Raw genomic sequence first — 12910 nt, 5'->3', positions numbered from 1 at the left:
TCCCATCCCCCCCCAACCCCGCCCCTGCACTGGAAGGCAAAGTCTTAACCACTGGACCACCAGGGAAGTCCCTCATGTTATCTATTTAATAAATATAATTTTAATTTCATTTTAAACAATACATTAAATTTTAAAATAAATTATATGTGATTAAATATATAACCATATATTTAATATAGAAGTAAATTCTTGCTTATTATATAAAATCTAACAGTATCTATATAGTTACTTTAAAATATAGTAGCAATGGCTGCTCATTATATAAATAATGAATAATAAGGAGATGCATATGTTTTAAAAATTAATCTCCTCTGAGGAAACTTACAGTATTGTGTGTCATTCTACACTCCCTTCTTGCTCGTACAAACATATAGATATGTTTGGCTTTGGCTTAATTTTATTTTACCAGAAACAAACAAAACACAAAAAGGATCATACTATACGTATTTTCCAGGAATTTGCTTTTTTGTTTGTTTGTGGGTTTTGATTTTTGTTTGTTTGCTAAGTAATGAATCACAGACCTGCCTCCTGGTCAATGGCTATAGTTTGAAACCAGAGCAGCAGAATTTTCCATTGAGCAGCTTTTAGTCACCATTTCTCTATCAAAGGACTTGCCAGTCGTTCCTAGGTTTCACCATTTCAGGGAACACTGCAGTCACCAGCTTTGCACAATGTATCCTTTTGTTTTTCGGCATTCACTTCTTTAGGCTACAGTCCCCAAAGGGTGGCTGTCTGGTCAAAAAACACATTCATTTTGAATTTTAACAGCTAGTGCCAGATTACTTTCCAGAAAGGTTGCAGCAACCCACACTCCCTCCCACAAAGTGTGTGATTGCTCAGGGATTGCTGTGGGGATGAATCTTTGCTAGCTTGGGTGACTCCTGGATACCAGGACTGCAGGGGAGCCTCACTATGAAATGTAAGCCAGTGAAATCCAATTATACTCATGGAAATGCAAACGGAGTTTCAATTGCTCATTTCTCTTCATGAAGGCACGACCATACTCAAAGAAATGATTACCCTGACAGTTACTACTCCAGAGGCTTCTGCATCTTAAAAAACATGTTTGCATGAACTGTTGTTCCTCCAGCTACTTCTGCCCCAGTCTCTACTCTCACAGGGGATTCCTTTTCCTCTCCACTTCCTCCCTCTTTAAACACTTCATGGACTTTCTAATCACTCTTGTGCCTACCCTGTCCAAAATCCCCAAAACTCTCTTTATTGATGACAAAGCCACCACCCTTTTGTTAACCTTCATCTGCCACTTTTTTTTTTTTTTTTCCTGTGGTACGCAGGCCTCTCACCGTTGTGGCCTCTCCCATTGTGGAGCACAGGCTCCGGACACGCAGGCTCAGCGGCCATGGCTCACGGGCCCAGCCGCTCCGCGGCATGTGGGATCCTCCCCGACCGGGGCACGAACCCGCGCCCCCTGCATCGGCAGGCGGACTCTCAACCACTGCGCCACCAGGGAAGCCCCATCTGCCACTTTTGACACACACTTGCCCATCCCCTGCCACTTTGGGGCTACACACAATAAAACTGGTAACATGACGTGGATCCAAATCCCATCTCTGCCTCATATCAGCACTGTGGCTTGAGAAATTCCTTAACTTCTCTGAGCCTTGGTTTTCTACCCATAAGATGGGAATATTATGATGCCTACCTCATAGGTGAGGATTAAGTGAGATTGTACACATAAAGTCTTAAAATCTGTGAAGCGTGCAATATGCTTGAGCTAGTTTTTATTGCAGGGTACCCAAAAAATCTGATATGTTTCCCTGAATGTCTCCAGGAGCTCTTTGTGTCCCTAAAGATTCCTTTCCTCATCCCCCACTTCAAATGTCATTCTCCAAACTTAAGTCCTCAGCCCTCCACTGTCTGGCCTCTTGCCTTTAGAGAGACCATCAAATAACAGCTTTAAACTGAGGACATCCTGATATAAAAGAAAGAACCAGGCTCTGCACCTAGGGATCTGGTTTCAAATTCCCCACCATCGTGGTGTCACAGATGTCCATGCTGAGCTATATATTACCCATCCTACTTCAGTGTCCTCACCTGGTGAATGATGTCAATTAAACCTACTCCCCAGGGCTGTGATGCAGATTGAGACATATATGGAAAGGATGGGAGTAAAATTGGAATGATAATTAAGGAAACAATATGGGATTATCCAATAAAGTTGAAGATAATTAAAATCTATGATCCAGTCATCCCATTCCTGGGTATGTGTCATAGGAAAAATCACACACACATATGCCACAGTAGGTGTGCCAGAAGGTCCACAGCTGAATTGTTCACAGTTGTCCAAAAGTGACCCAAATATCCCATCGATAGTAGAAAAAGTGTGGCATATTCACAGAACACTAGCAATGAAAATGAATGAACTACAGCTACACACAATATAAATGAATTGTGAAAACATAATGTTTGGTGAAAGAAGCCAGATGCAAAAAAAACACATACACATTGATTCCATTTAAAGTTCAAAAACCAGTAAAGCCAAACTATTGTTTGGGGATGCCTGTATGCATGGAACATTGTCAAGAACAGCAAATAAACGAATGTTACAAAAAGTATGACAGGTTACCTGCTGCAGGGAGGAGAGGGCTAAAACTGGAGAGGACCATGTGAGGGCTTCTGAGAGCTGGCAATGTGTTATTTTTTGATCTTGATGTTAAGTACATGAATTTTTATAATATTGATAATTTATTAAACTATGTGTGTATATGATATATTTCTCAATTAAAAAAAATAAGATCAACAATATCAGGAAAGAATGTACGGAAAATGGCTAGTGCCTGATAAGAACAGCTGCCCAAAATGCTAGCTATGACAATTTCAGTGAGTCCTTGAAACTGTAACTTAACTGCAGGGTTGCTCTCCGATCCAAAGGGAATCTTGCATCTGTGTGTTGGAAGTTTTCGTTGGCTGTGTCACCAAACTCTCAATCCTCCTGCCAGGTTCAAATTCAAATTCATCATTCTCCCCTTCCACTAGCTGTCAGGCAGCTTTCTGTGCTCTGTCTCTCAGGCTGCCATATTCGGCATCATCTTGGACCCACCCTCCTTCTCCATCAACTCCCCTCAACTCTCCCACCTGCCCAGGGAGTCCCCAAGTTGGAAACCCCTCTCAAGACTTCACCTTCCCTCCATTCCTGCTGCCCTGGTCCCACCTCTCAACCTGAGTGGCCCAGGTCTCGTTCCCTCGGTTTCCTCCCCAGATGAGCCCGTTCACCGAGTCTTCGTGCTCCTCCTGGACAACTCTGGGAGATCCTGGCTGCTAAATGCTTCAAGACAAAGTTCTGCTTTTCTTTTAGATTTTTATCTGGTGCATTTGGGTTAATATTCAGACCTCTAGGGTTTGTTCTTTAGTGTGTTAGGCATCCCTCCCAGTGTGTGGCCTTTTATTAGATATGCTCTTTTACACCTTCATTTAGATCACCGATTACATGGTTGATGACCCAGAACTAAGAACTGAGCCATGGGGGTCGTCTACATCTGCTCAGAGTCCAGAAATTCAGGGAGCGGAGAGGAGAGGATGGCCATCTCCTCCCAGGGTAGAAGGATGTGGGTCATGTCCTTCAGAGGGGAGGAGGTTGTGTTTGAAAAATACATAACATCAAAACTTAATTCCTTGGTGAAAGGCGGCAGGAGAGCAACCATACACTGCAAAACCTGGCACCTGCCCCTCTATACTTAGAAGAAGCCCACCCATCCCAACCCCTCTTTGGTCCACCACTGAGGGGTTTGGCTTGAACTCTGTCAAAACAAAGGACCTTCAGCATCCCTTCCAGAATGAATATTGCAGGGCTCTTGGCCTCAGACACCTACTTGTTCGGAAGCCTCCAGGCTGGATGACAGAGACTTTAACTCCCCATTTGGAGAGCTCTTGTCTCATGACTGCTGAAAACATGGTCAGAGCTGCCTTGGATGAGCTATAGGCTGCCAACTTCTCCATTGGAACCCCTCCTATGGGAACAATGGGTGAAAAAAAAATCAGATCTGATGTTTTCATTTGTTCATTCACTAAGTATTTAGATGGCACCTATGTCATGCCAGGAACTGGTATCAGTGGTGACTAAGGCAGAGGAAGGAAGACAAACACCCTCTGTATGCAGGTGAATGCATATGCTTGGTCACATCATTGTCTGGCTTCCTTTGCTTTTGCTTTTGCTTCCCATGCCGGCTTCATCACAGCTGGTCCAATGGCAAACCAAGCATAAGGCTCAATATCTCCCAACTTCTAAACTAAATGTGGTTTAGGGGGGATAAAGAGCATCTGCCCCAGCCTCTGACCTTCCAGTTTGGCCAACCTACATTCTGAGATTCTGGGTAGACATATCTTTGGGGAAGTGGGGACAGAGTGGGCACTGTTCTCTCCATTATAGAACTTGTAGTTGAACAAATTGGGTTTAATACTTGTTGCAACGAGGAGTAACTCAGGCCATAGGGAACCGTGGGGCATCCCTGTAGGAGGGTATGAGCAGTCAGAATGGCTGTCATCAAAAAGTCTATAAGTAATAAATGCTGGAGAGAGTGTGGCAAAAAGGGAACCCTATTACACTGTTGATGGGAATGTAAATTGGTGCAGCCACTATAGAAAACAGTATGGAGATTACTTTAAAAACTAAAAATAGAGCTACCATATGATCCAGGTATCCCACTCCTGCATATGTATCCAGAAAAGATGAAAATTCTACTTTGAAAAGATACATCATACACCCCAATGTTCATAGTAGCACTATTTACAATAGCCAAGACATGGAAACAACCCAAGTGCCCATCAACAGAGAGTTGGCTTAAGAAGCTGTGGTATATACATATACCATATATATGAAATGGAATAGTACTCAGCCATAAAAAGTAATGAAATATTGCCATTTGCAGCAGTATGGATGGACCTGAGACTATTAGTGAAGTAAGTCAGACAAAGACAAAATTATATGATAACACTTATATGTGGGATCTAAAAAATACTACAAATGAATCGATATACAAAACAGAAACAGACTCACAGACATAGAAAACAAACATGGTTATCAAAGGGGAAAGTGGGGGAAGAATAAATTAGAAGTATGGGTTTAACAGTTACAAGCTACTATACATAAACTAGATAAGCAACAAGGGTTTATTGTATAGCACAGAGAACTATATTCAATATCTTGTAATAACCTACAATGAAAAATAATCTGAAATATGTATATGATTACTTTGATGTATACCTGAAACTAACACAATATTGTAAATCAACTAAACTTAAAAAAAAAAAAACTCAGTAGAAAAATTAGATGGTAGTTCAAACACAGTTGAGAATTTGTTACCTAAAAGCTAGATCTGAGGAAATCACTAGGGATACAGAGAAAATGGAAAATAGGAAAGAGAGGTATGGTAGGCAGAATAATGGTCCCTCAAAGATGTCCAGAGATGTCTCTGGAACCTATGAATATGTTAGATTATATGGAAAAGGGGGAACTGAGGTTGCTAATCAACCTTGATCATGAGCTTAGCCTGGATTATCCAGGTGGGCCCAATGTAATCACAAGGGTCCTTCTAAGTGAAAGAGAGGAGAGAATGAGAGAGATGGCCCGATGTTGCTGCTTTAAAAACAGAGAAATGGGGCCATGAACCAAAAATGCAGGCAGCCTCTAGAACCTAGAAAAGACATCAGGAAATGGATTTGCTCATAGAGCCTCCAGAAGGAATTCAGCCCTGCCAAAACATTGGTTTTAGCCCAATGAGACTCATTTCAGACTTCTGGCCTGTAGAACTGTAAAATAATAAATTGGGGGTTAAAAAAAAGAGGGTGTGAGAAAGGACTTATTCTAGGAGGGCTGGCTAGGGCTGGGGGCAGATGCTCTTTATTCCACTTGAATCACATTTCTTTTAGAAGCTGAGAGAGATTGAGCCTTAAACTGCGTCTCTCATTGGACCAGCTGTGAGGGATGAGCTATGGAAGGCAGAAACAAAGGAAGCCAGAAAAGTGGTGTGACCTTACTTGGAATAAGGTTCTCTGCAGATGTAATTAAGGTACAAATCTCAAGATGAGACCATCCTGGATTAGGATGGGTCCTAAATCCAATGATGGCTGTCCTTGTAAGAGACAGAGAAAGAGAAGACACAGAGAAACGAAGGAGCAGACCATGTCAAGATGGAGACAGACTTGAGTGATGCTGCCACAGACCTAGGAATGCCTGGGACTACAGAAGCTGGGACAGGCAAGGAGGCATTCTCCCTTACAGCCTTCAGAGGGAGGTGGCCCTCCCAGCACTTGGATTTCAGAACTTCTGGCCACCAGAACTGTGACAGTATAGATTCCTGTCGTTTTAAGCCACTAATTTGTTACGGCGGCCCTAGGAAATGAATACGGGTGTGTTCCTGGTGTTCTTTCACTGGAAGACACGAGATTATGAAGGGGTTCAGAGCACCCAGGAGACCTCATGGGGAACCCAGGATGACTGAGCCTATGACATTAAGGGTCCCAGGTTTGGCAAAGATTTCCCTGGTCAAAGAAGCATCCACTGGCTGAATTGATGAATAAACTGTGATACAGCCGTACAATGGAATACAACTCAGTCACTAGAAGGAATGAACTTGATACACACAACAGCATGGATGAGTCTCAAAGTAATTATGGTGAAAGAAAGAGCTGGACAAAAAAACAGTATGTATTGTATGATTCAATTTATTTATAATTCTAGAAAATGCAAACAAATCTATAGTGATACAATGGATCAGTGGTTACCTGCTGGGGGGCCAGGGTATGGGTTAGAATGGGGGACAAGGAAGTCTGGGGAATGAAGGTCATGTTCACTATCTTGATTGTGGTGATGGATTCCTAGATACATATCTATGGACCTTGAGGGCATTATGCTAAGTAAAGTAAGTCAGAGAAAGACAAATACCATGGGATCTCCCTTATATGTGGAATCTTTAAAAAAAAAAAAACTACAAAAAACGCTAATTCATGAATACAGAGAACAGATTGGTGATTACCAGAGGTGAGGGGTGGGGTGCTGGGGAAATGCATGAAGGAGGTCAAAAGGTACAAACGTCCAGTTATAACATAAATACATTCTGGGAATATAATGTGCAACATACTGACTATAGTTAACAGCACTGTGTTGTATATTTGAAAGCTGTTAACAGTAAATTTTTTTTATAAATTTATTTATAGTTTTTATTTTTGACTGTGTTGGGTCTTTGTTGCTGCACGTGGGCTTTCTCTAGTTGTGGCGAGCGGGGGCTACTCTTTATTGTGGTGTGCGGGCTTCTCATTGCGGTGGCTTCTCTCGCTGAGGAGCACGGGCTCTAGGTGCACGGGCTTCAGTAGCTGTGGCTCGCGGGCTGTAGCGCCAGGCTCAGTAGTTGTGGCGCACGGGCTCAGTTGCTCCGTGGCATGTGGGATCTTCCCAGACCAGGGCTCGGACCCTGTGTCCCCTGCATTGGCAGGCGGATTCTTAACCACTGCACCACCAGGGAAGTCCAAGATAGTAAATCTTAAAAGCTCTTATCCCAAGAAAAAAAATTGTAACTGTGAGGTGATGGATGTTAACTAACCTTTTTGTGGTAATCATTTCGCAACGTATACATATAGCAAATCATGCGGTACACCTGAAACTAATACAATGTTATATGCCAATTATAGCCCAATAAAACTGGGGGAAGGGAATATAGGCATTGAAGTAGAGATACCTAGAATAGCTAATGTCAATTATCATCATTATTCTTACATGATTATTAAAGCTTTGGTCTGGGACTTCCCTGGCGGTCCAATACAGTGGGTGTGGGTTTCATCCCTGGTGGGGAAACTAAGATCTCACATGCCGCGTGCGGTGTGGCCAAAATGAAAAAAAAAAAAAAAGCTTTGGTCTGGCTCACATAACTTCCTTTTGAGAAAAACTCATCCTTACCTCCCTGTCTTTGTAGGAAGGCTGTCAGTCAACGGTTCTGTCCTCATTCAGAGAGGCAGCCTGACGGATCATAATACCCCATCCCCTGGACCTGGAGATTGGTTTGGGGCTGGGCACGTGACCTCAGCTGAGCCAGAGTCCTGATCTAGATCGTGGAAGGGAGATGCTTTTATGGTTTATTCCTGGCTACTTCAGTGTGATAATGGTGCAACACCGGCACTCCCAGGGGCCATTTCTGCCCCCACACAGGAGAAGGGAAGCAAAGGGAAGCAGAGGAGCGAGAAGGGAGTTCAGAAAGCTGGAGGTAGGGGTTGAGGACGGAAACGGGGAGTGGAGGTGGGGGAGAGTCACGATGACTCGAAACTTGGTTCCAAACAGTCGGTGAGCTAATCAACTCCTCCCTTCTTTAAGTCAGTCTGAGGTTTGGCCCTGTCACTTAAAAGGAAGAGTCCTGAGGCTTAACTGTTGAAATTTCAGTATAGTATCTGCCATCAAACATTCAGCTCTGGTTCCCATCTTGTCACGTATAACCAGCTGATGCTTGCTTAAGTGATTTTTAGTTTCACCAAATCTTAGTTCAAAATCCAATTCCTTCCTTTGACTGGGGAGAAGGGCCAAAGAAGTTAAAGCAACTTGTTCAAAGTTTCAACCCAGTCTGTGCGGTTAGACTATGCTCATTTCTCCATGGTTTTTAGAGGTGAGGTGAGCTTGGCCAGTTGGAAGGAACGTTAGCAGAGGGCAGCAGGTAAAGAGCCAGCTTCTGGTGCCAACACTGCCTGTATTCAAATCCCAGCTCTGCCATTGATCAGGAAAGGCAGTTAAAGTTAGGGAAACCAGTTTATGTTTATGTGCCTGTCTTTTAATCTGTAAATTAAGAATAGTGATAATACATGTATCACAGGGTTGTTGTGAAAGTTAAGTGAATTAATATATTAAAACAGTGTTTGGCACAAAGTAAGCTCCCTATTAGACCTTCCTGTTATTTGCCAAGGCACTGGGATTTTTAAAAGCTCCCCCAGGTGATTCCAACGGGCAGATAGGGTTGTTAAACACTTCAAGAGAACATCTATGATTTTTTTCCATTTATTTCTGTCCTCTGGACATGTAAATATTAATACAGCTTGGGCTCTGGAAAAACTGAGATCTCTGTTTTGGTTGTGGAAGTTGGATAGTAACCTGGCAGTGCTGTTTGATCCTTGATCCAAGTCTCACAGATGTGGGGCATAAGGTATGTTGTGTTTCAAGAGACTGAAATTTTTAATTAAAAGAGACTTTCTAGTGCTATGCTGGAAGAAAGATTTTCTGCTTATATGTTTGGTTTTGCTTGTTTGTTTTTGAGCTACATATGCCTTGGTCAAAATATATTTCCTTTAAATTATGTTGAGCGAAAGCCGGTTTCAAAAGGTTGCATACTGTATGATTCCATTTATATAATATTCTTGAAAGAAAATTACAGAGATGGAGAACAGATTCATGGTTGCCAGGAGTTGGGGATGGGGTGAGTGTGTGGATGTGGCCATAAAAGGGGTATCTCAGGATCGTTATGGTGCTGGAACCATTCTGTATTTGATTGTGTTCATAGTTACAGGAAGCTATACATAGGATAAAACGGCACAGACCTATAAACACACACACATAAATGGGTGCAGATATAACTGGTGAAATCTGAATAAGTTCTGTGCATGGTACCAATGGCTTTGACATCGTACTGTAGTTATGTAAAATGTTATCATTAGGGGAGTCTGGATGAAGGGCGAACAGGACTTCCCTGTACATTTCCTTGCAGCTTCCTGTGAGTCTATAATTATTTCCAAATAAAAAATTTAAAAATGCATACTCCCCTTAAGACACGCTTAGGTGGCTTCCCTAGTGGTGCAGTGGTTAAGAATCCACCTGCCAACGCAGCGGACATGGGTTCGAGCCCTGGTCCAGGAAGATCCCACATGCCGCGGAGTGACTGAGCCCGTGAGCCACAACTACTAAGCCCACACACCTAGAGCCCGTGCTCTGCAACAAGAGAAGCCACCGCAATGAGAAGCCTACGCACTGCAACGAAGAGTCGCCCCCACTCGCCGCAACTAGAGAAAGCCCGCGCGCAGCACCAGTGCAGCCAAAAAAATTTTTTAAAAGAAAAATTAAAATTAAAAGACACGCCTAGGTCAGGAGAACTGCCTAGCTCCCATGTAGGTCTTCGGCCATACCAAGATCATAAGGTCTCCTAACATTTTGGTAAATAAAACTAAAAAATTAAGTTTATTGAAGTTTGGCATGGGAGGCCCAAAAATCAAGGCCTGGCTAACTTGAAATGTTAAAACATGAGAGAAGCACCCTAAGCAAGCTAGAGCTTTTGAAATGTTTTCTGCCAAGGCTGCAACCAAATTTAAAGTGACAGTATACTTCTTCCTCACTCCATTCCACGCTCACCCCCATCACTGATGGATGTGGCTAATGCAAAGGCAAAACTTTGCCCTTAGAGCAGTACTCGCTTAGGAGGTACCAAAACTGAGTGCTGGGGTTCCCTCCAATCGATTCTAAGTAGCCAGTGCTGGTAAATGGCTCAGAATATGGGGTGACCTTGTTATTCAGCGACTTAATGGAACACCCAGTCAACAATGGGACGTGTTTTAACCAACCACGTACAGACCTATGGACTCTTTCCATCCTTCATAACTGCAAACCATCTAGCCCTACTTGGTGTAGCTACCATGAAGGCAGCATCCCCCCCTCTTCTAGAACATACCAGTCCCCCCCCCACCCAGCTTTTCTGCCTCGGGGAACTACTCAGTGAATGTGTTCTCTGGCAAGAATAAACTCAGCATTCATGTTTCTGATCACTCTGGTGGTCCTTGTCTTTCTGGTGGTCCTTGTTTTGACCTTATGGCATACTGTTGGCCGTGGCTAACACGGAGGGAAACTTGAAATTACAATCCTGGAGCTTACAGAATTGTGAGGCCCTTTCCCCACAGCCCGCTCAGGGGACTCGGTCCTGGTCTTTGCCTGACTCCTTTGGTGTGACATAAGCAACAAGTTAGTAACATTTCCCAAGGTTCTAGCATTCAAATGTTCTTGATGTCCTCTGAGGTAACACAGGGCCTCAAAACACTCCTCCTAGCCATGATGATCAGCACCTACCAGGAGATCCTCTTGTTCCTGACCTAAAGCTAACATATGACCATATAGGAATTACGGAAAAGAAAGGGCTTTCCAAGCGAGTGCTCTATTAACAGGGCAGAAATATTGCAGCTTTTCAGCCTGAGGCTGTATAGGTAAGGTGTGATTTTTTGATTTATAATAAATATGTATTTGGTCATGGTTGCTGTTTATGGCACAGGGCTTCTAAAACCCTGGGAATTTCCTAAGTGATGAGAGTGGCAAAGGTTAAGGAGGACTTTTGTTATGTTAATGGAATGAGAACCTCTCCTAAGGACAGCTGGAGGGCTGGTTGCAAGTGGATCCAATTAGAGGGGTGGAACTTTCAGTCTCTCCCCCTGGAGGGGAGAAAGATTGAGATCAATCACCAATGACTAATGATTTAGTCAATCACATGCTACAAGGAAGCCTCCATAAAAACCCCAAAGGAGGGGCTTGGGAGAGCTTCCAGGTTGCTGAGCAGGGAGCTCTGGGGAGAGTAGCGAGTTCAGAGAGCGTGGAAGCATCACACCTTTTCCCTGTGCCTTGCCCTATGTATCTCTTCATCTGGCTGTTGATTTGTATCCTTTAATATCCTTTGTAATAAACCAGTGAGTAATCCAGTGAGTAAGCAGGTTTCCTGAGTTCTGTGAGCTGCTCTAGCAAATTAAGCGAACCCAAGGAGGGGGTAGTTGGTACCTGTGATCCATAGCAACTCGGTCAGAAGCACAGGTGATAACCTGAGCTTGCCACTGGCATCCAAAGTGGGGATGGGGGGCAGTCTTGTAGGACTGAGCCCTAACCTGTGGGATCTGATGCTATCTCCAGGTAGAGAGGTAGAGAGCTTCAGAATTGAGTTGAATTGTAGGACACCCTGCTGGTATCTGAGCATTGCTTGTTGGTGTTGGGGTAACTCCTCTCTCCAATATGGAACCAGGTGCAGGACACTTTTATAGGGGTACCAGGGTCCCATGCCCACAGCAGCTTTCTCATTTTCTAATACCTTCGCAAGCCAGAACACCCATGACCTTGTCTCAGGAGAAAGTAATGAGGGCTCCCAGCTGGTTTCTGCCTCCTCCAAGGTCATCTGGACTCAACTCAAGTAACAAAGTCCCGGGAATTCCCTGGCGGTCCAGTGGTTAGGACTCCGAGCTTTCCCTGCCGAGGGCCCGGGTTCAATCCCTGGTCCGGGAACTAAGATCACCCAAGCCAAGCAGCACGGCCAAAAAAAAAAAAAAAAGGAAAAAAAAAGTAACCACCACCTGGGGGTCACGGGGTTAAGATTCCGCGCTTCCACTTCAGGGGGGGGGGGTTTGATCCCTGGTTGGGGAAGTTCTACAAGCCGCGTGGTGCAGCCAAAAAAAAAAAAACAAACAAACTTTAGGCATGGTTAGCAGAAATTGGAGACTAATAGCATCTGGTTGTTCCCTTGCAATTTGACAATCTCTGGGGATTCGACAACTGTTTGGTATCAAGATCAATGTCTGGGACCTTGTTCAAAGTGTGACTGAGAAGCAGCAGCTGGGAATCTGTTAGAAGTGCAAGCCCTCAGGTCGCACCCCAGACCCCTGAATCAGAAATTCTCGGGGTAGGGCAGAATTTTTTTCTTATTGTGGTAAAATACATAAAACATAAAATTCACCATTTAACCCTTTTAAGGTGTACAATTCAGTGGCTTTTAGTACGTTTACAATGTTGTACAACCAATAGCACTATCTATCTAATTCTTTATTTTCAATGCCACAAAAGGAACCCCCATACCCCAGCCCCTGACAACCACTAAAATGCTTTCTGTCTCTATGGGTTTGCCTGTTTTGGACATTTCACATAAATAGGATTGTCCCAAGGTATGGCCTTTTGTGTCTGGCTTCT

At 43.6% G+C, this 12910-nt stretch overlaps 1 protein-coding gene across 1 annotated transcript in view; it reads right to left on the bottom strand.

The window, feature by feature from the left end:
* Positions 1–12910, bottom strand: part of HSD17B2 (hydroxysteroid 17-beta dehydrogenase 2) — a 59656-nt gene that overhangs the window by 1257 nt on the left and 45489 nt on the right. Inside the window, exon 4 of the mRNA XM_024735694.1 lies at positions 3831–3968. Coding sequence (XP_024591462.1) covers positions 3831–3968 — 138 coding nt within the window. The remainder of the gene's footprint in view (positions 1–3830; positions 3969–12910) is intronic.

The sequence above is a fragment of the Neophocaena asiaeorientalis genome, unplaced genomic scaffold (genome assembly GCF_003031525.2).
Source record: "Neophocaena asiaeorientalis asiaeorientalis breed wild unplaced genomic scaffold, Neophocaena_asiaeorientalis_V1.1 scaffold40, whole genome shotgun sequence".
NCBI lineage: Eukaryota > Metazoa > Chordata > Mammalia > Artiodactyla > Phocoenidae > Neophocaena > Neophocaena asiaeorientalis.
The sequence above is the reverse complement of the archived record's forward strand: the minus strand, read 5'-3'. Positions and strand labels throughout refer to the sequence as shown.